The 26,695-nt window shown below is 39.7% G+C and overlaps 1 protein-coding gene and 1 pseudogene across 7 annotated transcripts in view; one reads left to right on the top strand and one right to left on the bottom strand.

Annotated features, from left to right (window-relative positions):
* Positions 1 to 6,697: 6,697 nt before the first annotated feature.
* Positions 6,698 to 26,695, top strand: part of ABI2 (abl interactor 2) — a 167,769-nt gene continuing 147,771 nt past the window's right edge. For 3 of the 7 annotated variants that reach the window (XM_035007322.1, XM_035007323.1, XM_035007321.1), the window contains exon 1: positions 6,702 to 7,037. In XM_035007322.1, the coding sequence (XP_034863213.1) occupies positions 6,921 to 7,037 (117 nt within the window). In that variant the 5' untranslated portion in view covers positions 6,702 to 6,920. Of the gene's footprint in view, positions 7,038 to 26,695 lie in introns of all 7 variants that reach the window. The other 4 variants (XM_035007328.1, XM_035007327.1, XM_035007326.1 and 1 more) reach the window with 2 other exon arrangements.
* LOC118012123 lies at positions 16,524 to 16,923 on the bottom strand (annotated as a pseudogene).

The raw sequence follows: 26,695 nt of genomic DNA, 5'->3' as shown, positions 1-26,695 counted from the left end.
AATAAAATCTTAAAAAAAAGAGAGAGAGAGAAAATTTGGGGACAAAGTTAATAGCGAAAAGAATGATTATGGTTGATTAGCATGTCAATGGTGTGCAGAAAATCTGAGTGGAAAGTGGAGTGAATGGGTATGTCTTTTTTTTTTTTTTTTAAGATTTTATTTATTTATTTGACAGAGAGAAAGAGCATGAGCAGGGGGAGTGGCAGGCAGAAGGAGAGGGAGAAGCAGGCTTCCCACTGAGTAAGGGAGCCTGACTTGGGGCTCGATCCCGGGACCCTAGGATTATGACCTGAGCCAAAGGCAGGTGCGTAACTGACTGAGCCACCCAGACGCCCCTGAATGGGTATGTCTTATAAATGTTACAAGGCGTGTGATGTAAACAGTTTTGTTAAGCAACATTTATTTCATTAGAGCCCACACAGTCAGGCATTGTATATGAACTTTACCTTAATTTCTTCACTTAAGGGTACAGTTAGTAGAGGGTGCCTGGGTGGCTCAGTCAGTTGAGCATCTGCCTTCAGCTCAGGTCATGATCTCAGCGTCCTGGGATGGAGCCCTGCGTTGGGCTCCCTGCTCAGCATGGAGTTGGCTTCTCCCTCTCCCTCTGCCCCTCCCCAATGCTGTGTGCACGTGTGTGCGCGCGCTCTCTCTCTCTCACTCCCACGCTCTCTCTCTGTCTCAAATAAATAAATAAAATCTTAAAAAAAAAAAAGGATACAGTTAGTAGGATGATATTCTTTAGAGGAATTCCACAGACATAATGCATCTTTATTCCAGTAAAAGGATTTGACACTTTTTCATCAGTCTTATGACTACAATGATGAAATGTTGAATAATTGTGACTCCTTTCAGGCCCATTCAAAACTGCCCAATTTTGGGGCGTCTGGGTGGCTCAGTCAGTTGAGTGTCCAACTCTTGGTTTCGGCTCAGGTCATGATCTCCTGGGTTGTGGGGTCCAGTCCTGTGTTGGGCTCCTTGCTCAGCAGGGAGTCTGCTTGAAAGATTTTCTCCCTCTGTCCCTTCCCCTGCTTGCGTGCTCACACGCACACACTTTCTCTTTCTAAAAATAAATTGGGGTGCCCGGGTGGCTCAGTCATTAAGTGTCTGCCTTCGGCTCAGGTCATGATCTCAGAGTCCTGGGATCGAGCCCCACATCGGGCTCTCTGCTCAGTGGGAAGCCTTCTTCTCCCTCTCCCACTCCCCCTGCTTCTGTTCCCTCTCTCACTGTCTCTCTCTCTGTCAAATAAATAAATAAAATCTTAAAAAAATAATAAAAATAAATAAACCAGTCTTTAAAAAAAACTGGCCAAATTTAAGGTACAGTGGTTTCGCCTATCCACAGTTTCACTTTCTGTGGTTTCAGTTACCTGCCATTGACTGCGGTCGGGAAGGAGATGCTTAACACTTCATCACAATGCCTATCTCATGGGGCCCCTGGGTGCCTTAGTCGGTAAAGCATCTGCCTTTGGCTCAGGTCATGATCTCAGGGTCCTGGGATCGAGCCCCGCATCGGGCTGCCTGCTCAGCGGGAGGTCTGCTTCTCTTTCTCCCTCTGCCTCCTCACCCCTGCTCATGCTCTCGGTCTCTCTCTCACTCTCAAATAAATAAAATCTTTAAAAAAACAAAACAATGCCTACCTCACACATTCAACCTAGGTGTCATCTCACACCATCATAAGAAGGGTGAGTACAGTAAAATAAAATATTTTAAGAGAGACCACATTCATTTAACTTTAATTACAGTATAATTGTTCCATTGTTACTTATTCTTGTTAATCTCTTACTGGGCCTAATTTGTAAAGTAAACTTTATCCTAGTTATGTGTGTATAGGAGAAAACAGTACATGTAGGGCCCAGTACTAGCCAAGGTTTCAGGCATCCACTGGGGGTCCTGGAATGTATTCCCCAAGGGGAAGGGGGTACTACTGTATATTGATAGTGGTCTGAACAACTAAGTGAGATTTTTTTTTTTTTAAGATTTTGTTTATTTATTTGACAGAGAGAGAGACAGCGAGAGAGGGAACACAAGCAGGGGGAGTGGGAGAGGGAGAAGCAGGCCTCCCGCTGAGCAGGGAGCCCTATGCGGGGCTCAATCCCAGGACTCTGGGATCATGACCTGAGCCAAGGCAGACACCCAACGACTGAGCCACCCAGGCGCCCTTAAGTGAGATTTATAAGGGCAAGCCAGAGGCTCTCTTCTTTGCCTTGACTTACTCAACATAAGGCTACGATGAACCCCAAAATCTTGCCGATCAGATCTGTAGATGATGTGAAACGAGATTATTTATTTCAAGAGATGGTAATGAGGATTAAAATTTGAGTCAAAGCCAAGGTATAACTTATTGGTTATAAAGAACCGCAATTTGATTTTTAAAAGAATCAGCTATACTTGACATGAGTGGGTTAATATGTAAAAAAATCTAGGAATGTTTAATGCTTACTTTGAATCAAGCTGATGATAAAATTGCTTTAAAAATGTTACCTTGGGCAGTATTTTTTTTTTTTAAGATTTTATTTATTTATTTGACACATAGAGACAGCGGGAGAGGGAACACAAGCAGGGGGAAGGGGAGAGGGAGAAGCAGGCCTCCCGCGGAGCAGGGAGCCCAATGTGAGGCTCTACCCTAGGGCCCTGGGATCATGACCTGAGCTGAAGGCAGACACTTAACGACTGAGCCACACAGGCGCCCCAACCTTTGGCAGTATTAATAAAAATATTTGCTCTGATTTTGGGAGATAATAGTTTCACTGGACTCTTAGAAAAATAATCCATGTTTAGGGTGCCTGGGTGGCTCAGTTGGTTGAGCGTCCAACTTTTGATTTTGGCTCAGGTCATGATCTCGGGGTCCTCGGATTGAACTCCATGTAGGTCTCTGCACTCAGCTGGTAGTCTGCTTGAGATTCTCTCTCTCCTTCTCCCTCTGTCCCTCCTCTCTCTCAAATAATTAAAAAAGATTTATTTATTTGAGAGAGAGAGAGAGAGAGAGTTTGCATGGGGGGGGAGAGGCAGAAGGAGAAAGAAACTTAAGCAGACTCTGCTCTGTCTGAGCCCAGAGCCCGACATGGGGCTCAATCCCATGACCCGGAGATCATGACCTGAGCTGAAACCAAGAGCTGGACGCCTGACCGACTCTATCACTCAGGTGCTCCAAAAAATGAATCTTAAAAAAAAAAAATCCATGTTCATTTTAGGAAAATGATGATCAAAACCAAAAAACCCTACAACCCCACCACTCAGATAATACACACACACGGTACATGTATTTTTTTTTAAGATTTTATTTATTTATTTGAGAGAGAGAGAATGAGAGATAGCACGAGAGGGAGGAGGGTCAGAGGGAGAAGCAGATTCCCTGCTGAGCAGGGAGCCCGATGCGGGACTCGATCCCAGGACCCCAGGATCATGACCTGAGCCTAACCAACTGAGCCACCCAGCCGCCCCATGGTACATGTACTTTTATAGAACTTGTGGTTGTTTTCCTTTTTGCTTAAATTATCTTTGTGGCAGCAGATGTATCTCTAAATCCTTGGATCCTTAGATTCTGCTGAGTGTTTTTTTGTTTTTGTTTTTAAAGTTTTTATTTTAATTCCAGTTAGTTAACATACAGTGTTATATTAGTTTCAGGTGTATAATATAGTGATTCAGCACTTCCATACCACACTGGGTGCTCATCACAATAAGTGTCCTCCTTAATCCCCATCACCTATTTAACCCATCCCCCTACCCACTTCCCCTCTGGTAACCATCATTTTGTTCTCTATAATTTAAAGAGTCTATTTCTTGGTTTGTCTTTTTTTTTCCCCTTTGCTCGTTTGTTTTGTTTCTTAAATTCCACACATGAGTGAAATCATATGGTATTTGTCTTTCTCTGACTTATTTCACTTAGCATTATATACTCTAGCTCTAGCTATGTGTTTGCAAATGGCAAGATTTCATTCTTTTTTATGGCTGAATAATATCCCATTATATATATATATATATATCATATATATTACATCTTTATCCATTCATCAATTGATAGACACTTGGGCTACTTCCATATCTTGGCTATTGCAAATAATATGCTATAAACATCGGGGTGCATGTATCCCTTCGAATCAGTATTTTTGTATTCTTTGGGTAAATACCCAGTAGTGCGATTGCCGGATCTTGGGGTAGTTCTATTTTTAAATTTTTGAGAAACTTCCATGTTTTCCAGAGTGGCTCAGCAGTTTGCATGGCCACCAACAGTGCAATAGGGTTCCTTTTCTCCACAACTTCACCAACACCTGTTGTTTCTTGTGTTGTTTTTAGCCATTCTAACAAGTGTGAGGTGATATCTCATTCTATCTTCCCAGTGTTAAAAGCTCCCTGCTTGGGGTGCCTGGGTGGCTCAATTGTTAAGCATCTGCCTTCAGTTCAGGTCATGATCCCAGGGTCCTGGGATCGAGCCCCACATTGGGCTCCCTGCTCCGCGGGAAGCCTGCTTCTCCCTCTCCCACTCCCCCTGCTTGTGTTCCCTCTCTCGCTGTATCTCTCTCTGTCAAATAAATAAAATCTTAAAAAAAAAAAAAGCTCCTTGCTTAGTGGTGATTCTCAGCTGCCAGAAATTATAATCATAGACCTTCAGAGCCAGAAGGGCAGTTTCATCAGTATCACGTGGGAACTTGTTACAACTATAAATTGGGAAAGACCAAATGGATCAGAAACTCTGGGGGTGAGAACTAGCAATTTTGTGTTTTAATAAGCCCTCCAAGTGATTCCACTCCACACTGAAATTTAAGAACGACTGACCTGAGTTAAACCCTTTGAGTTTTTCAGATAGAGAAGCTAAGATCCAAAGAGGTTGTCACAAGTCAATTTAAGAAAGCAGCAGAATCATCAGGCAGTGATTCCTAGGATGACCATCATGCCTCAGGGAGATGTGTTTACTGGGCTAACTGCTAAACAGTATTTGAAAGAATGCTGGGTGGAAATAAGTGTAATGGGGGAAGAGTCTGTTTACCACTTAACTCACCTGCTGGGCTTGTTACAGTTCAACAGTAGCCTTTTAATTCACTGAAGTTTAGTCTGAAAGAAAAGTTTCATCTAATTTGTTTTATTCACTTGCTTATTCATATGTATTTTATTCCCTGAAGCAAGTTTATGTATCATTTAAGTAACTACCCCATTCTGTCACTACTGCCCTCTAAGGAATCTTAGTGTGACCCTACAGCTTTCATTTTTAACAAGCTCCTTACACTTGAGAACCACTAATACAGATGTTTGAAGTTAAGAAAAAAACAGATGGACTGGACTAACATTTTCAATATATATATTTTAAAGATTTTATTTATTTGACAGAGAGAGAGACAGCGAGAGAGGGAACAGAAGCAGGGTCAGAGGGAGAGGGAGAAGCATGCTTCCTGCTGATGCAGGGGCTCCATTCCAGGACTCTGGGATCGAGGTCTGAGCCGAAGGCAGAAGCTTAACGACTGAGCCACCCAGGTGCCCCATTTTCAATATTCTTTAATTGGGGTTCCACATTGAAAATTCCAAATAATTTGCTAATGTGTTTATCATACAGCCAATATAACAACACAAGAGATTGATCCAGAAATTTGTAATGGCATAGCATTCAAATGATTTTTTGAAAAGTATAATAGTTTTTTCATTATCTGGGGAAGAAAAAGGTTGGGGGGGGGATCACTGTAGGAGGGCCAAGACATCACAAAACCAAGAACAAGAGTTTAAATAATGCATCCTGTTCTGAACTACAAATGTAGTCAACCCTGACTTTGCATGGCATAAATTAAGGTCACGGACAACTCAGCAGTTGTCTGAAACTTTAGTTTAAGATTACATTGTGTGGAGTAGTCACGATTTAGGAAAACAGATACAGTATCTGGGAACAAGAACAGAATAACTGCAAAATCAAAATGGTCTACCTTGAATTTTTGTAGCATTTTAACGTTTTTCAAAGTACTTTCACATAAACTTTTATTTTATCCATGTAACAACGCTGTGAGGAGGGAAATTAGCATCAGCAAAACCGTTTTCGAAACTATAAATACTGGATCTAGGAAGAAAAAAGGCAAGGAAGCTGACAGAAGCAAAGAAATGACAGAAAAGGATGTCACTGAGGAAGCGAATCACAGAGAGGGCAAGCACAAAAAGCTGAGAGCCAGAGGACGGGGAACTGAGAGCAGAACGGAGCCTAACCTGGCGGGGGGTCGGTGGGCAACTGCTTTAGCGGGCAAATAAGTGCAAAAAAGCCCGGGTGCGGGAAATTTGGGATTAGGAAACTTGAATGTACTTATCTGTACCAAAGAGAATGGATGAGGTCAAAGAAAAGAAAAATGGAAAGCAAGGAGGCACTTAAAGCTGCACGGAAGTTTTGTGGGCTCCTACTCTACAGTCCAACGACCACGGGGTTCGGCCTCAGGTTGAAAATAACGCGGAGGGGAGTCGCACAGGACTCAGGCGGGAAGACAGCAGAGCCCGGCAGCGCGTTCACTCAGACCAACAAAGGCCGCCGGGGACATTTCCCGAGCCACGCAACTTGCGGGGGCCGAAGGGTTAACGGCGCGCACGACTCCCGCGCGCTTCCCGGCCCCCACTCCCGCCGTCGCTAGGAAACGCCGAGAGTGGGGGAGGGGCGGGCGGCGCGGCCGAGGGTGGGAATCTTTTTCGGGCGTCCGGGGGCGGAGGGAGGGGAGCGCGCGTGCGCGCGCCCGGCCGTCCGTCGCCGCGGTGACCGTCCTCGGAGTCCGTCGGCTCGCGCCCCGCCCCCGTCCTGCTGCCCCCTCCCCTGTGGCGCTCGGGGGTGTTTCTCGCTCCTCCCGAGTTGCCGCCGCCGCCGCCGCCGCCGCCGCTGCTCCTCTTCTCCCAGTCTTGGGTTTCCCAGGCGCTGCTGCCGCCGCTACCTCTGCGGTCTGTATGAGGAGGAGGAGGATGTGAAGATGGCGGAGCTGCAGATGCTGCTGGAGGAGGAAATCCCGGGGGGCCGCCGGGCCCTCTTCGACAGCTACACGAATCTGGAACGGGTGGCAGATTACTGCGAGAACAACTACATCCAGGTGCGAAGCATGTGCCGGCCTGGGCGCTTTGGGCCTCTGGCTGGTGGACCCCGCGTGGGGGATCCCCGGGCCGGGGGCCGCGCGCCTGGGGGCGTTGGGCGCGCGGGGCCGAGGCCGCGGCGGGGACCCAGCCCAGCTAAGCCCCCGAGGGCGAGGGGTTGGGGGAGTAGGGTGGGAGCTGGGGCTGGTGAATTGGTGAGAAACCTGCGGCTGGAGGACATTGTAGCTTTAAAGCATTTTGAAAAAGCCATGAATCAGTCCTCGGTGCGGTGTGTGTGTGTGTGTGTTGTGTCCCCGCCTTTTCGCTTCTCCCCCTCGGCCGCCCCCGCACTCGGTACCCGTCAGTGTTCGGGATGGCGGAGGAGGCGGAGAGTGGCTTTTTCTATTTGACAGAATCCTGCTCCCCCACATAGCAGGGGTGTGGGGGGATTGATGGATCACCCCCATCCCCCAAGCTCTGGAGGATTTTTAAGGGGCTATGTTGCTGCAAAGTAAAGTGCCTTAGTTTTATATTCATATAAATGCCTCAAGAGACTGGTAATTTTGCTTATTTTTTTTAGTTTCTAACCGGGGATACAGTAGAAGAGCAGTTGTCTCTTTTTGGAAGTTGTTGCCATTTTCCTCCCTGTGGAGAATGAGAAACTGCATGATTAACGAGCACTCCCCCCTCCCCATTCCCGTTAGAATAGTTAATTTTCCTGTGGGAAAAAGAATTGTGAGTATTTTTCAGCAGGGATTAGGAAATGATCCTCATGGTTTAATTTTTCCCGAGATGGTTGGTTTGGCACGGAGACTCATAGTGATAACGTTGTGTGTATGTATATGGAAGTGGGGTATATTGGGTGAGATGAGATCCAGCTGCGCCTGTATGAAGCAAAAGATTCTGTGGATTAAAAAAAAATCCTTCTTAAAAATTATTTGAAAGTATAGGTTAAAACACTGCAAATTCAGCATCTTTTGTTCTCTCTATGGCTTATTCTGAATCACAGGTTCTACCTCCATTTTTTTCCCTTCCCATTTAAATTCTCTTGGGATAAAGGTGGAAATGGAAGAAGTATGTTAAATTGTTCTTTCACTATGGTCTTTTTCTTTTTCTTTTTCCTCCCTTACTCCCACTTCCATCTCTCCCGGCATCCTTAGTATCAGCTATGTTGGGAAGCGCTCTCCAGTCTTAGTATAAACTAAAAAAAAAAAAAAAAGGTGTTAGAATTTATAGGCTCATGAATTTTGTAAGGATCGCATAGTTAATCAAGGATGTTATTGTGAGATTTTACTTGATTGGATATATAATGAACTCTCTATTATCTTGTAGGGACTATTTGTATTGGGGAAGGAACCAGACCTACTCCAAGGCTTTTCCCTCCAAAGAGGCAGTTGAAAGTATGGCTAATAGAAACAGAAAAAAATGTGTCTTGGGTCAAAGATTCATACAAAAAATACAGTGGTCCATATTTGGAGGGTGCTTTGCTAATACTGAGTGGGATAGGAAAGAGTCAAATGTTTCGTTGCTCAATTTTCAACTGAATATTATTCAAAAGTCTTCTATAGCCTGGCACAGTGTAAAGGGTTGATGATACACACCTAATGTCTACATAATTTTATAGTGTAGTTAATAGGAGAGGCTGATCTGTGAACAAATGAATAATGTAGTGTGTCAGTTTATACTCTGTAAGGGACTGAAGGTGGGAAGAAGGACTGGAGGAAGCTGTGCTATTCTCAGGGAATTCACAGTCTGTAGGAGAGGCAAATCTAAAGGACTGAGTGGTAATTCCATTGCCTCCTGCAACATATTATGGGATTATAAGTCAGAAGAGACATTGAGAGTGGAAAAGTGACTTGGTAGCAGTTATTACCAGGAGTAAAAAATGAGAAACAGATTTGTCTCTCTTTAGAAAATAATTTTTATTTTGATTTGAAGGTATAGTTTTTCTTAGATTACAATTGATACATAAAGGTAAAGTATATGGATTAATAAAGCTGAGAGGTTAAAGGGGTTAGGGATTGTCCTCTTTTTAAATATTTTATACATTTCTTCTAGTTGAGAGAAGAATATTACTGCCACCATTATCTGTTTGTTTTAGCAATAGGATTAAAAATTTAGTGTGGTGGCATTTAAAATTCTTAGTATAGATATTAAAAGAAATGGATTTAAAAATATTTTTTCAACTTAGCATCTAAAATAGATTTTATACTTTAGATTTTACCGCCTAGGTTATCATCTGTTTCATGATCCAGTGGGTATATCATTGGTGTTTTTCTCTTCCCAGATGACAGCTCTTTGCATGATTTGTTTGTAGTAAAGTTGATAAATAGAACATGCTGATTGTAGATTTCTGCTGACCCAGCTGTACATTTGACCCAACTGGCTCTCTTTGTGATCAGAGAACTGACCAGCAGTGGTTTTGATGCTGCCTCTTACCCTGCAAAGTTAATTGGTTGTCAGTTTAGCCTTGTTATAACGTCATGCCCTAACCACTAGCTTAAGTTAACCAACCTAACATTCATTTTATTTTGTGGAAATGTAATTTTTGCCAGTAAAGGAGAAAAAGATAAATCTGTTGATTATATGTAACAAAGGGTAAGGTTCTTTGTTCAGTGTTCTTAAATAGCTGGTTTTAACCATAGGAGTATCCAAATAATTATGTTAAATAAGAATATTCTAAATGTGGATTATATTTAGTGTAGATATTGAGCAAAGGAAGGAAAAATGATTGTGCTGTCCTTCTGAAAACAACTGTACTGTGTTTAAATTGTTTCTAATAAAAACATCCTTCAGATACATTACTGGCATTAAGAGTGACTAGGTATTGGGGCGCCTGGGTGGCTCAGTTGTTAAGCGTCTGCCCTTGGCTCAGGTCATGATCCCAGGGCCCTGGGATTGAGCCCTGCATCGGGCTCCCTACTCTGCGGGAAGCCTGCTTCTCCCTCTTCCACTCCCCCAGCTTGTGTTCCCTCTCTTGCTATGTCTCTCTCTGTCAAATAAATAAATAAAATCTTAAAAAAAAAAAAAAGTGACTAGGTATTGCCTGTGTTAACACACACACATACAAAATCTACAGGTACAGCAGTGTTGTAAGTAGTAGTTTTCCAGGTTACTAATGCAGCTAACGTTAAAAATTTAAAAATAATTTTTAGTAAAAATTTAGATGGTTTTCTTTTATTATTTCAACCTCTAGAAAGAGTGATAGTAAAAGGATTTTTTTTCTAAAATGTGATGATAAAAAGTTACAACTAACATTTGCTGATATTTACCTGACTGATTTTATTTCTTCTCTGTAAAAAAGGCCTTAGTAATTGTTAAGGGTTTTTTAAGATACGTTAAGACCTGTGTTTCTTTTTTTCATTTATTAATATAAACATCGATACATGTATTAATATAAACATTGATACCTAATCTAAGAAGTATCCAGAAATTTTAAACAGTATTTTGATTGACTTGGAATCTACATTTTTACAAATAGGAGAATTTTATGATGATATGAGTTGCTTTAGTGTTTTGGTAGATGAAATAAATTTATCGTTATTACTTTCTAGAGTAAATCTGGAAAACTAACTTTTAAAAAAAAATATTTATTTATTTGTCAGAGAGCACAAGCAGGGGGAATGGCAGGCAGAGGGAGAAAGAAGCAGGCTCCCCACTGAGCAAGGAGCCCAATGCGGGACTTGATCACAGGACCCTGGGATCATGACCTGAGCCAAAGGCAGATACTTAAACAACTGAGCCATCCAGGCATCCGAAAACTAACTTATACTTAGTTACATTTTTCCTTTTTTAAAAAGATTTATTTGAGAGAGAGAAAGACCAACACATGAGTGGGAGGGGCAGAGGGAGAGGGAGACAAGCAGACTCCTCGCTGAGTGGAGAGCCCCACTTGGGGCTTGATCCTGAGATCATGACCTGAGCTGCAAATGAGAGTTGGACACTTAGGCACCCCTGCCTTTTTTCCCTTTGTTAGATAAAATAGTTACTTTTTGTGAGTGATAATTCACATTAGATAAATAGTAAAATCGCATTGTCCATGGTTTGGAATAAGAGCAAAATCATCCAGTAACATGGATTTGCTCAGAAGAACAGAAATTCAAAATGTTTCTTAAGGGGAGCCTGGCTGCCTCAGTCTGTAAAGCATGCAACTCTTGATCTTAAGGTCATGAGTTAAAGCCCCATGTTGGGCATAGAACTTACTTAAAAGATAATAAAATAAAAAATACTTTATAAAAATTTTTTCAAAAACTATACCTTAAATTTTATCTGAAATATATCTATATATTTTTGCTTTTGAATAATAGGAGAGATGTCATTAGTGGCTTCCCTTTTTTGTCTTTATCAACAAGGATACTCCCAGAATTCATTAAAAATTGCATGAAGGAGCTAATAAGAATCATGGAGCTAGGGCGCTTGGGTGGCTCAGTTGATTAGGCGACTGCCTTCAGCTCAGGTCATGATCCTGGAGTCCTGGGATCGAGCCCCACATCGGGCTCCCTGCTCAGCAGGGAGTCTCCTTCTCCCTCTGACCCTCCCCCCTCTCATGCTCTCTCTCTCTCTCTCATTCTCTCTCAAATAAGTAAATAAAATCTTAAAAAAAAAAATCATGGTGCTAATAGAATCATGGAGCTAATAGAATCATGGCTTGTTACCAGATTCATAAAAAAAGTCATTACTAAAACAATGTAAAGGTTTAAAATTCTTATTTAATAAAAACTATTTGAATACATGGCAATAAGTACATTTGTATCAATAATTACTTTGAATGTAAATGGACTAAACCCCCGAGCCAAAAGACATACAGTGACTGAATGAATAAAAAAGCAAGACCCATCTATCTGCTGCCCACAAGAGACTCATTTCAGACTTAAAGACACATACAGATTGAAAGTAATGGAATGGAGAAACATTTATCAAGCAAATGGATGTCAAAAGAAAGCTAGAGTAGCAATACTTATTCAGACAAAATAGACTTTAAGATTTTATTTACTTATTTTTGTGAGAGAGAGAACATGAGCAGTGGGAAGGGCAGAGGGAGAAGCAGACTCCCCGCTGAGCAGGGAGCCCGATGCGGGACTCGATCCCGGGACTCCAGGATCATGACCTGAGCCGAAGGCAGTTGCTTAACCAACTGAGCCACCCAGGTGCCCACTATTATTATTTTTAAAAAGATTTTATTTTTAAGTAATCTCGCCACCCTATGTGGGGCTCTACTTAAAACCCGGAGATCAGGAGTCCCATTGAGCCAGTCAGGTGCCCCTAACAAGAAACTTTTAATGGTGTTGGTTTGACTTTGTTTTTTTTAATAGATGTCACAGAGTATACAGAAGGGGTTTATCTTTATGTGTTTGAGTTCTTTCGTTCTCACAAATAGAGGAATCTTAAAGGCACCTAGTGTGAAGAAGGAGAAAGTTATTTGAGAGTAGATATTTGAAGACCAATATTTACATCCTTCTCTGTGACTTTGTCTTTTACCTCCACAGAGAGGAGCGAACACATAAGTGGATCAGACTGGGAGACTGAATTTCCCTAGATTGAGGTGACTTAATTCTTCAGGATTTGATTAAGGTTTATTCAGAGAAATTAGTCCTGACTTTCTAAGCAGATATTTGGTAATTGGATTTTTAGTAATAACCTAGTCATTATCAAGACCTTTGATAAAATTGCAAACACAGATTAAATTATATTCCGAGACTCTTACTCATGGTTAAAAACCATGAATGGATGTTATATTTTGTCATATGCCTTTTTCCATATCTATTAAGATGTTCATTTTACTTTTAGTCTGTTGATCAGGTGAATCGTTTGATTGCAAAGTATATTTAAAAAAAATACAGAAAGTTTGATCGGTGAAGTAATAGGCATTTTGAGTTGCAGAACATCTTTCTTTTACAAGAAATGGATTTATATTAATGTCTAGAAATTTGGTACAATAAGCAAGCTTGGTTAAACAGGTGTACATTGTATATTGACTGCTATTTATGCACTCTGCTATATGTTGTATTTGTGTGTGCAAAAGAACTGTTTATGAAAGCTTACAACATTATTTAAAAACCTTTTTTCATATTGAGATCACTAAGATAGTTATGAAAAAACTGAGAATATGACAAAATAGTCATTTTGTAATTAAATACTGTCATGTGTTAAAGATAATTTTAATTTTATTTATTTTAAGATTTCATTTGATTATTTGACAGAGAGAAAGCACAAGCAGGGGGAGGGGCAGAAGGAGAGGGAGAAGCAGGCTCCCCGCTGAGCAGGGAGCCCCATGTGGGGCTTGATCCCAGGACTCTGGGATCATGACCCGAGCTGAAGGCAGATGCTTAACCAACTGAGCCACCCTGGTGCCCGATAATTTTAATTTTAGTGGCTGTGTGACTTGGAAGTTATTTAACCTGTCTCAGTTTTCTTATCTGTAAGATGGTACAGTTACAGAAGCTACATTATAGGATAGTTTTAAAGATTCAGTGAGTTAGTATAGCTAAAACTATATGTTTAATCAAAACTAAGACTATCAATTTTTAAGATACACCATTATTTTATGTGCCACTAAATTAATGAACACTGCCTCTTAAACACTTAAAATACTGCCACTTACCTGACCCAATGCATTTCAATTTCAGTTATGTTAAAATAGGAAAAAATGTTCATCATGTAATCAATGAAATACGCTGTATGTTTGCTTTTACTTGTAATCATTATTAATGATATATATATACTTTTTAAGATTTTATTTATTTGAGAGAGAGAGAATGAGAGACAGAGAGCATGAGAGAGAGGAGGGTCAGAGGGAGAAGCAGACTCCCTGCTGAGCAGGGAGCCCGATGTGGGACTCGATCCCGGGACTCCAGGATCATAACCTGAGCCGGAGGCAGTCGCTTAACCAACTGAGCCACCCAGGCGCCCTCATTATTAATGATATTGAAGATTTAAATATTTTATTTTGTCATCTTTTTACCCTGCTCTTTTGTGGTATGTCTTTGGTCACTTTTTTAATTTCAAGGATTTTGATAGGATGAGATTTGATTGTGTTTGGGGTTCAAAGATGCTAGGTGGTGCTAGGATTTTTTGCATCCTAGTTTAACATGTCCTGTTTATTTTTATTTATTTTTAATTTTTAAAATTTTCAGTTTTTTTGCTGTTTTTAAAAAGTAATCTCTACATCCAGTGTGAGGCTCAAACGCATTCCCCCGAGATCAAGAGTTGCATGCTCCACTGACTGAGCCAGTATGGTCCCCCTCACATGTAGTTGTTTAACTACAACTGTATGATGGCAGTATTTTTCTAGTTAAAAAGAATTTCACAGCTTTTTGCAACTAAATGTAGTCTGTAAAATTGTAGTTCATATCATAGACCCACAAATAGTTGTATTTTAATTTTCTAGATATAGTGATATACTAAGTAGGGATGCCCTGGGTTCAAGAACTTTATCCCCAAATTGAATTGCTTTAGAGTGATATTTCTTAACTTTTCATACCTCAGGCCCTCTTTTGTAAATATACAAATTAACCTACCTTCTTCTTTTATATCCATTTTACGTTTATATACTGACTTAGGGCATAACCATTATAACTTGCAGCTTCTCCAGCATTTTGCCAAGATGGAGGGGTTTAGATGAATTAGGTCTTCTAGAAGTTATATCAGGGTGACAGATTTGGCAAAGTTCAGAGGTTCAGAGAGGAGTCTTCAGACCCTATGTGACCAAATATTGTATTATCATTTAGTTGATGACTACTGTAACTCCTATTTTGAACTTACATGTATGAGGACATTTATTTAAAATGCTAAGACATTTAATTTGATACAATATCTTTTGAGTATACAACCTTATAATCCTATGGTATTACTTTCAAATTTTGAAGGAGATTTTGTTATAATACAGAAAATTTGATACTACCTATAGTTCTTAATTTCTAAATATTCAGACTTGTATTTATATTAATTTTCTGTTGTTACAACAAATTACCACAAATTCAGCAGTGTTTTTTTTTTTTAAGATTTTATTTATTTATTTGACAGAGAGAGACACAGCGAGAGAGGGAACACAAGCAGGGGGAGTGGGAGAGGGAGAAGCAGGCTTTCCACTGAGCAGGGAGCCTGATGCGGGGCTCGATCCCAGGACCCTGAGACCATGACCTGAGCCGAAGGCAGACGCTTAATGACTGAGCCACCCAGGCGCCCCTCAGCAGTTTAAAACAACACAAATTTACCATTTTATAATTGTGGAGGTCAGAAGTCTGCAGTGGGCCACAGAATTGCGTTCTTTCTGGACGCTCTAGGGGAGAATCAGTTTCCTTGCCTTTTCCAGATTCTAAAGGCTGCCCACATTCCTTAGCTCATGACCCTCTTTCAAATTCCAAGCCAGAAGTGGCATCACTCCAACCTCAGCTTTTGTTTTCACATCTTTCTGTCTCTGCTTCCATCATCACCTCCCTTTTCTCTCCCCCTCCTTCTGTTGTCACATTGCTTCTCTGACTCTGATCCTCTGTCTTCCTTTTTAAAGATCCACCTTGGGCCCACTCTGATAATCTTTCCATCTCATGTTAAGGTAACATATTCACAGATTCCAGAGGATTAGGATGTGTTCATCTTGGGGCGGGGGGGGGGGGGGCACTATTCAGTCACAATATATGAACATAGCTTTTCCTTCCTTTATCAGTAAATGGCAACTCTAACCCCCTTGATACCTGAGCCCAAAACCTTGGTACTGTCCTTGACCCTTCTCTTTTGCATTGGATTAACAAATAACTCTATTTTCACATGTCTGGATCTGACTTATACCACCTCCTCTGCTACCAGCCTGATCCAAGCCACCATTATTCCTCAGTTAGATTATAACAATAGCAGGAGTGATCTTTTAAAAATCTTAATCAGATCATGTTCTGTTCAAAACACTCAGAGACTTCCCTTCTCACTCAGTATAAGAACTAGAGTCCTTAACATTGCCTACAAGCCACGAATGATCTAGTTTTCTAGTATTGAATCCTCTCCTAATTTAATTCCTCTCCTCTCCTTTGCTTACTCTATTCCAGTCACTTTGGCCTCTTTTTTGAACATAACAGACATACTTCTGCCTCAAGACTTTTTTTTTTTTTAAGCGAGTGAGCACAATTGTGCACACTCAGATGGGAGGGGAGGGGAGGGGCAGTGGGAGTGGCAGGGGAGAGAATCCCAAGCAGGCTCCACGACCAGCACAGAGCCCTTTTCAGGGCTCGATCTCATGATCCTGAGATTGTGAACCAAGCCAAAATCAAGAGTTAGTTGGTTAACTGACTGAGCCACCCAGTCCCCTTGCCCTCCACTTTTTAAAAACAAGTTCTGACCACTTTTTTTTTTTTTAAAGATTTTATTTATTTGAGAGAGAGAATGAGATAGAGAGAGCATGAGAAGGGGGAGGGTCAGAGGGAGAAGCAGACTCTCTGCCGAGCAGGGAGCCCGATGCAGGACTTGATCCTGGGACTCCAGGATCATGACCTGAGCCGAAGGCAGTCACTTAACCAACTGAGCCACCCAGGCGCCCTCTGACCACTTTTATTAAAGAAAAATTTTGCATGAATTACTTCCACTAGTCTGTTCTGGCATGCTTCTAATGATATGGGAATCACCTGGATCGATGATAGCCAGTATACATACTCTGTAGTATTTACCACATGCTGTGCCTAATTTAATATTATTGCCACTGTAGTGATGGACACCAGTTTTGGCCAACATGGTGTAGTGTTCTATTTCAGATTTCCTCAAGGCTGGGCAGTTGTTGGTGAGGATGACCAGTTTTACTTTGCCATGTCTGATCATTTTCAGAGTCTGCTTCTACCTCAACATGCGCTTTCCATTTTTCATAAGGAATTGGAGCCTAGAGTTGATCAATTCCAGCAACTTTTTCATTTTCTTTGTGGCCATCATCTTCCTCCCTTAGGTGCACGATGGCCCCAACCAAGAGCAGCTGCCAGAGTAGCCAGATATGGGAAAGGTGCCTCAAGATTTTTTTACTTTGCATTTACCATTCCCTCCACCAGGAGTATTCATTCCCCAGATAGTTGTATCACTGGATCTTTTACCTTTTTCATGCTTTTGACCAAATGTCAACTTCTATTTTTTTTAACTTAAAAAAAAAAACTTCTAAAAATTAATTTTTACTCCCAGTATAATTAACATACAGTGTTACATTAGTTTCAGATGTATAATACAGTGTTTCAACAATTCTATACATTACTCAGTGCTTATCACAGTAAGTGTATGCTTAATCCCCTTCATCCATTTCACCCACCTCCCTACCCACCTCCCCTCTGGTAACCATCATTTTGTTTTCTATATTTAAGAGTCTGTTTTTTTGTTTCTCCTTTTTTTTCTTTCTTCATTTGTTTTGTTTCTTAAATTCAGATTTAAGGAGTGAATTTCACATATGAATGAAATCATATGATGCTGTCTTTCTCTGACTTATTTCACTTAGTGTTATACCATTTAGCTCTATCCATGTTGCAAATAGCAATATTTCATTCTTTTTTATGGCTGAGTAATATTCTGTTTTGTGTGTGTGTGTGTATACACAGATATATATATACACACACAAATTTGTATATATACACACAGATATATACACACACATATATAAAAATAGATACATATATTTATATATAAAATCATCTTTTTTGTGTGTGGGAGCTCCATTATGGGGCTAGAACTCATGACCATGAGATCGAGTCACATGCTCTACTGACTGAGCCAGCCAGGTGCTCCGTACCACATCTTCTTTATCCATTCATCTATCAATGGAAATTTGTGTTGCTTCCATAATTTGGCATTGTAAATAATGCTGCAATAAATATAGGGGTGCATCTATCTTTCTGCATTAGTGTTTTCATATTCTTTGGGTAAATACCCAGTAGTGGAATTACTGGATTGTATGGTAATTATATTTTTAATTTTTTGAAGAATCTCCATACTGTTTTTCACAGTGGCTGGACCAGTTTACAGTCTTCTATGTACAGTGTACAAGGTTCCCTTTTCTCCAGATTCTTGCCAACACTTGTTTCTTGTGTTATTGATTTTAGCTGTTCTGACAGGTGTGAGGTGATATCTTGGTGTGGTTTTGATTTGCATTTCCCTGATGATTAGTGATGTTGAGCATCTCTTCATGTGTCTGTTGGCCATCTGTGTGTTGTCTTTGGAGAAATGTCTGTTCACATCAACTGCCCATTTTTTATTTATTTTTTAAAGATTTTATTTATTTGACAGAGAGAGACACAGTGAGAGAGGGAACACAAGCAGAAGGAGTGGGAGAGGGAGAAGCAGGCTTCCCGCGGAGCAGGGAGCCTGATGCGGGGCTTGATCCCAGGACCCCGGGACCATGACCTGAGCCAAAGGCAGCCGCTTAACGACTGAGCCACCCAGGCGCCCCTCAACTGCCCATTTTTTAATTGGATTATTTGGTTTTTATTTGTAGAAGTTCTTTATATATTTTAGATATTAACCCGTTATTGGATATATCATTTGCAAATATCTTTTCCCATTCAGTAGGCTTTTAGTTTAGTTGATTGTTTCCTTTGCTGTGCAGAAGCTTTTTATTTTGATGTAGTCCCAATAGGTTTTTGTTTTGTTTAGTTTTGTTTTTTTTGTTTTGTTTTGTTTTTATTTTTGCTTTTATTTTGTCGCTATGGCCGATGTCAGAAAAATTACTGCCTGTGCTATTTTCTAGGATTTTTATGGTTTCAGGTCCCACATTTAGGTCTTTAACACATTTTGAGTTTATTTTTGTGTATGGTGTAAGAAAGTGGTCCAGTTTCATTCTTCTGCATGTGGCTGTCTAGTTTCCCCAACACCATTTGTTGAAGAGAGTGTCTTTTTCCCATTGCATATTCTTGCCTCCTTTTTCAAATATTGACCATAGAATTGTGGGTTTATTTCTGGGTTTTCTGTTCTTTCTAAAAAATTTTTAAAGCTTTATTTATTTATTTTAGAGCAAGAGAGCTCACGTGCGGGAGGAAGTGGGGGGAGGGCGGGGGAGAGAGAGAATCTCAAGCAGATTCCCCGCTGGGTGGAGCCCGACCGTGGGGCTGCATCTCATGACCCTGAGATCATGACCTGAGCCAGAATCAAGAGTTGGAAGCCCAACTGACTGAGCCACCCAGGGATCCCTGGGTTTTCTGTTCTGTTGATTTGTGTGTCTATTTTTGTGCCAATACTGTACTGTTTTGATTACTACAGCTTTGTGGTATATCATGAAATCTGAGGTTGTGATACCTCCAGTTTTGTTTTTCTTTTTCAAGATTGCTTTGGCTATTTAGGATCTTTTGTGGTTCCATATAAAATTTAGGATTGTTTGCTCTAGTTCTGTGAAAAATGGTATTTTGATGGGGATTGCATTAAATCTGTAGATTGCTTTGGGTAGTATGGACATTTTAACAATATTTGTTCTCCCAATCCATGAGTGTGGAGTATCTTTCTATTCATTTGTGTCATCTTCAATTTCTTTCATCAGTGTTTTCAAGTACAGGTCTTTCACCTCCTTGGTTAAGTTTATTTGTAGGTATTTTATTATTTTTGGTGTAATTGTATATGCTATTGTTTTCTTAATTTATCTTTCTGCTTCTTTATTGGTATATAGTTATGCAGCAGATTTCTGTATATTGATGTTGTATCATGCAACTTGACTGAATTCATTTATTCTATAGTTTTTTGGTGGAGTCTTTAGGGTTTTTTATATATAGTATCAGATGACATGATATAAATTGTGAAAGTCATCTGCAAACAGTGAAAGTTTTACTACTTCTTTACCAATTTGGATGCCTTTTATTTCTTTTTGTTGTCTGGTTGCTGAGGCTAAGATTTCCAGTACTACATTAAATGAAAGTGGTGAGAGTGGACATCCTTGTCTTGTTCCTGAAAAGCTGTCAGTGTTTCACAGTTGAGGATGATGTTAGCTGTGAGTTTTCATTTAAGGACTTTATTGTGTTGAGGTATATTCCTTCTAAACCTGCTTTGTTGAGGGTTTTTATCGTGATTGGATGTTGTACTTTGTCAACTGCTTTTTCTGTGTCTCTTGTGATAATCATATAGTTTTTATCCTTTCTCTTTTTAAGTGATGTATTTTTGTTGATTGATTTGCAAATATTGAACCACACTTGCATCCCAGGAATTAATCCCACTTGATTGTGGTGAATGATTTTTTAAATGGATTGTAGGATTTGGTTTGCTAATATTTTGTTGAGGAATTTTGCATCTGTGTTCATCAGAGATACTGGGTAATTCTCTTTTTTTGTGATGTCTTTATCTGGTTTTGGTATCAGGGTTATGCTGGCTTCACAGAATGAATTTGGAAGCTTTCATTGCTTTTCTGTTTTTTTTTTGGACTCGTTTGAGAAGAGTAAGTATTAAGTCTTCTTTAATTAAAAAAATTTTTTTAAGTAGGCAACATGCCCCAAGTAGGGCTCAAACTCAAAACCCCAAGATCAAGAATTGCATGCTCCACTGACTGAGCCAGCCAGGTGTCCTGGTATTAATTCTTCTTTAGATGTTTGGTGGAATTCATCTGTGGAACCATCTGGTCCAGATGTCACCTTCCTTGATGACCCTTCCTGGTCTATATAGAGTTATAACATACTCTGTTTACTCTCCTTTTTGCTTGTACTTTTTTTTCACATGCTGTATTTTTCTTTGTATTACTTACCATTTAACATACAATGTTAAGCTATTTGTTTAATTTGCCTCTGTCTCCCCTGGCTGGTGAGCTCCATGAGGGCAGGGGGTCTCCTACACCCCCGCCCCCCGCCAGCCCCCTACCCACCTGAGAGAGGAAGGGGGTGGACGGGGAGAGGGAGAGAGAGAATCTTAAGCAGGCTCCACCCCAGTGCAGAGCTTGATGCAGGTCTCGTGAGATCATGACCTGAGCTGAAATCAAGAGTCGGATGCTTAACTGACTGAACCACCCAGGCGCCCCAAAGGGAGTCTTTTTTATTGTCAATATCTGGAACAGTGCCTGGGACAAAATAGGCATTCAATAAATATTTGCTAAAAGAATAAATTAGGTTTTTTTTTCTTGTAAGCAGTAGAAAATACCCAAATGAGGTAGTGAAATAAATTAGTTTTCCAGAATGGAAGAGCTTGTATTTGTATGTACAGGTAAATGAAGTTGGTGAATACTTTTCATTTGCCTAGGATATTTAATATAGATGTGACCAACAGAATTGTAAGTGGTATTTCACATGTGGCTAGTACTTTGGAGTTAATTCTGCAGTTGATTTGCTTTCACTTAGTGCATGGCTTATTCTATAGTGGATACTCATTAAATGTCTTAGTGGATCTCTCACTTTTTGGGTAGTGAGCAAGGGAGATATTCCTATTTTTATTAATTAATTAATTAATTAAAAAGATTTATTTATCTTAGAATGAATGGGAGGGTTGGGGTGGGGTGAAAAACCCAAGCAGACTCTATGCTGAGTATGGAGCCCAACGCAGGGCTCGATCCCACGACACTGAGATCATGACTTGAGCCAAAACCAAGAGTTGGATGCTCAACTGACTGTGCCATCCAGGTGCCCCGAGATATTCCTATTTAAAAAAAATCAGTTAAGTAAACTCAAGCTTAGCTGTGACCCTGTTAAACTAAAATTCTGTGAAGATAGAAATTTTGTTCATTTTTTTTTTGTCTGTGTCCCTTGTGGTTTGTTGAGTAAGATGATTGAAATTATGACTCATACAATTTAAAATTTTTACATGTGTATATGTTTTTCTTCTTCATTCAAGAAATACGAGTATCTGTTCATGCTGGGAAATCATTGATAACTCATGGAGCTAACGGTCTAATTCTGTGACCATTTTGATTGCTATGAAGAGCCTCTGTTCAGTAAATTCTGAATTGGCGGGGTTTGGACTAAATATAACATGGCACTGCTTTTCTTTTGTTGTTCTTGCTGTTATTTGCCTTTATCTATCTATTGAACACTTTGAATAGAGGCAAGGAGATGCATTGTTAGGAACTTCCAGAACCTACAAAACAATATTGAATAGGGGAAGCAACAAGGGATGCCTGTGTTTTTCAATATATAGTACTACAAGTCTTCTGTCGGGAGATCATGTTTGAATAACAGTCCCTTCTCTTCTCCCTTAAACCCTTTTATTGTAGAAGAGCAGACCAGGTTCAGAAAAAGGACTTGAATAACTTAGCTTAATATATAGTACTGTTTTGAGAGAAGAAGAAATTAAAATTTATTGACGTTAAATTCATATTTTTTCTGGGTTTTTATCAGCACATTTGCTTATAATGTAATATGTATAATCATGAATTTTATTCATGTGCAAATAACAAAACCTCCATATAACAAATTTAATGTCAGCAGTTTAGTCGGTGGTGTAGATGTGTTATATACATGTAATGACAGGGCATTGTATTTCAATTTTTTCTTCTTTTGAAGTGAATAAAGACTGGATCACTTGTATTATTAACATGACTTTTTAAAAAAGATTAAAGTCCGGTTAATTCAGATCGGTTTAATATTATTTGATGTTATACATAAACTTTTTTGACACAAGATGTGTAAATTAGACCAGATCATTTTGGCGGCTACTTTAATCCTACCTCTGTCTTTCCAAACGTAACTGTTCTCATCAGTTTGTTAAAAACCCTATTTAATTGATGTTTTGGGTTTTATTTTAAACAACATTGACATAACATAGAACTCACCATTTTAACTATTTTAAAGTGTAAAGTTCAGTGGTTTTTAATGTATTTATAGAGTTGTGCAGCCATTACCAAATTTAATTTCAGAACATTTTCATTATCCCAGAGAGAACTTGTACCCATTAAATAATCACTGCATGTCCCTGCACTCCCTGGCAACTGCAAATCTACTTTCTGTCTCTATTGATTTGCCTATTCTGGACATTTCATAGAAATAGAAACATAATATGTGGCCTTTTCTGTGTGACTTATTTCACTTTAGCATAATAATATTTTCTGCACTCATCCGTGTTGTAACATGTTTCAGTACAGGCATGCCCCAGAGATATTGGGAGTTTGGTTTCAGCACTGCAGTAAAGCAAATACTGCAATAAACAAATGAAATGAATATTTTGGTTTTCCAGTACATGTAAAAGTTATTTTTACACTACAGTGTAGTCTATTAAGTGTATAGTAGGATTATGTCTAAAAAAACATTGTACATTTTGTTAAAAAATACTTTGTTGCTGGAGTGCCTGCCTGGCTCAGTTGGTAGAGCATGTGACTCTTGATCTTGGGGTTGTGAGTTTGGGTCCCACGTTGGGCTTAGACATCACTTTATTTTATTTTTTTAAAGATTTTTATTTTTTGACAGGGAGACAGCGAGAGAGGGAACACAAGGGGGAGTGGGAGAGGGAGAAGCAGGCTTCCCACTGAGCAGGGACCCCGATGCGGGGCTCGATCCCAGGACCCTGGGATCATGACCTGAGCCGAAGGCAGATGCTTAACGACTGAGCCACCCAGGCGCCCTTAGAGATCAGTTTAAAAACATACTTCATTGCTGGGACGTCTGGGTGGCTCAGTTGGTTTAAGTGTCTGCCTTCAGCTCAGGTCATGATCCTAGAGTCCTAGAATTGAGTCCCGCGTCCGGCTCCTTGCTCAGCAGGGAGCCTACTTCTCCCTCTGCCTGCAGCTCCCCCTGCTTGTGCTCTCTTTGTCTCCGGCTCTCTCTCTGATGAATAAATAAAATCTTAAAAAAAAAAATACTTCATTGCCAAAAAATACTAACCATCATCTGAGTTTTCAGGGAGTCATAATCATTGGTCACAGATTACCATAACAAATATAGTAATGAAAAAGTCTGAAATTGTGAAAATTACCAAAATGGAGAGAGAGACATGAAGTGAACAGATGCTGTTGGAAAAATGGCACCTGTAGACTTGTTTGAAGCAAGGTTGCTACAAAATGTTAGTTTGTAAAAAACACAGCATCTGGGAAGCACAGTAGAATGAGGCATGCCTACCCTTCATTCCTACTATTTCATTATATGGATATACCACATTTTGTTTATCCATTCATCAGTTGGTATTTGGGTTGTTTCCACCTTTTGGTTATTATGAATAATGTTGCTATGAACATTTGTGTGTAAGCTTTTGTCTAAACATTATATTTTAAATCCTGTTGGGTGTACATAGGAGTTGAATTCCTGGGTCGTACGGTTGCACTATTTACATTTCTAGCAGTAGTGTATGAGAGTTCCAGTTTCTGTACATCTTTGACAATATTTGTTATTTGCTGCTTAAGGTTGTAGCCATTGTATTTGGTGTGAAGTGGTATGCCATTGTGGTTTTGATTTATATTTCCCTAATCACTGATAATATTGAGCATCTTTCCATGTGCTTATTGACCATTCTTGGGAGAAATGTCTACTCAAGTTCTTTTATTTTTTCTTTGTTCACTTTTTAATTGTGTTGTTTACCTTTTTGTTGAGTTGTGAGAGTTCTTTATATATTTTGGATAGCATATCCTTATTAGATATACGATTTGCAAATATTTGTTTCTAGTTTGTCAGTTGTCATTGCACTTTCTTGATCATGTCCTTTGGAAGCCTGTCCTTTGATGCACAGAAGTTTTTAGTTTTTGTGAAGTCCAAGTTATTTTGTTTCTTGGTCTTTTGGTGCCATATTTAAGAAACATTGCTTAAACCAGGGACATGAAAATTTATACCTATGTTTGCTTTTAAGAGTTCTGTAGTTTTAGCTACAAAGAATATGTGGCTTATTGTATCTAACTTCTTTCACTTAGCATAGTAAACTAGGAGTTTATCCATGTTGTGTAGCATATATCAGTACTTTATTTTATGGTTGAGTAATATTCCATTGTATATAATATTCTAGTGTGTTTTATTTAGGTCTTTGATCCATTTTGAGTTAATTTTTGTATATTTTGTGTAAGGTAAGAATCCAGATTGACTGAGCCAGCCAGGAGCTCCATTTAGCATCTTTTCATGTTTTGGCCATCTGCATGTCTTCTTTGGAGAAATGTCTATTCATGTTCTCTTCCCATTTTTAAATTGGATTATTTGGTTTTTGGGTGTTGAATTGTCACATTTTGAGTTCTTGATACAGATTATTTGTGTGTTCTCTCTTTTTTTCCTGATTAGTTCTGGCTAAAAGTTTGTCATTTGTATTGATCTCAGAGAACTAACTTTTGATATCAGTGGTTTTCTTTAATGACTTTCTGTTTCTTTTTATTGACTGTGCTCTCATGTGTTATTTCCTTCCCTCTGCTTTTCTTTGGTTGGGGGTTAATTTATACTGCATTTTCTTCTTTCTTAAAGTATAAACTGATGTCATTGGTTTTCTTCCTTTCTAATATAGACATTTAGGGCTATACATTTTCCTCTTAAGTACTGCTTTAGTGGCATCCCACAAATCTTAAATTCCCCCCCCCGCGACATTTCCCCCAACACTCTCATTTCTCTTTTAATGGCTTTTGTTGAGCAATGAGTTATTTGGAAGTGTTATTTAATTTCCAAAGATTTGGGAATTTTCCATGGATCTTTCTGATAATGATTTTTTTTTTAAGATTATTTATTTGGCCACCTAGGTGGCTCAGTTGGTTAAGTGACTGCCTTCAGCCCAAGTCATGATCCTGGAGTCCCAGGATCAAGTCCCACACCTGGATCCCTTCTCAGCAGGGAGTCTGCTTCTCTCTCTGACCCTTGCCCCTCTCATGCTCTCTCTCTCTCTCTCATTTTCTCTCTCAAGTAAAGAGAGAGAGCACAAGTGGGGAGGAGAGGGAGAAGCAGGCTTCCCGCTGAGCAGGGTCCTGCTGGAACCCAATGTGGGGCTCTATCCCGGGACCCTAAGATCATGACCTGAACCAAAGGCAGACACTTAACCGACTGAGCCACCCAGGCACCCCTCTGCTGATGATTTCTAATATAATTCTTCTATGGTCACACACTTTGACTTGAATTCTTTTAAATTGTTTTGAGACTTTTTACTGGCCTATAATAGGGTTTAATTTGGTTAATGTTTTGTGTGCATTTGAAAAAAAATGTGCATTTTGCTCTTGGAGTGTTCTCTAAATGTTAATTAGGTCAAAATGGTTAATGGTTAATGGTGGTGTTCAGTCTATTATGTTTACTTTCTGTGTATTCTGTCAATTTGAGAGAGAGTTATTGTGATCTTTGACTGTACCTGTGGATTTTTCAATTGCAAGTCTATCAAGTTTTGCTTCATGTATTTTGGAACTTATTATGTATATAAATGTTTACATTTGTTTTCCCTCTATGAATTAGCATTTTTATCAGAAAACTTTAAAAAATCTATGGTCATTTTTTTTCCTCTGCAATCTACTTTGTACTTTTGTAGCTACTTCCATCTTCTTTTGGGTAGTATTGTATAGTATCTTTTCTCATTCTTTGGTTTCTATGTTATCTGTGTCTTTAAAGTGTATTTCTTAATATTTTATTTGAGAGAGAGAGTGTGTGTGCACTAGCAAGAGAGAGCATGAGCCAGGGGGAGTGGCACAGGGAGAGGGAGAAGACTCCCCACTGAGCAGGGAGCCTGACATGGGGCTCTATTCCAGGACCCTGAGCTCATGACCCGAGCTGAAAGCAGATGCTTAACCAACTGAGCCACCCGGGAGCCCGTAGAGTGTTTTTTTTTTTTTTTTAAAGGAGCATATAGTTGGGTTGTGCTGTTGTATTTACTCTAACAATCTCTTTTAGTT

Source organism: Mirounga leonina, unplaced genomic scaffold (genome assembly GCF_011800145.1).
Source record: "Mirounga leonina isolate KUSES-001 unplaced genomic scaffold, KU_Mleo_1.0 Mir_151, whole genome shotgun sequence".
Classification (NCBI taxonomy): Eukaryota; Metazoa; Chordata; class Mammalia; order Carnivora; family Phocidae; genus Mirounga; species Mirounga leonina.
This window is presented reverse-complemented; position numbering and strand designations above follow the sequence as displayed.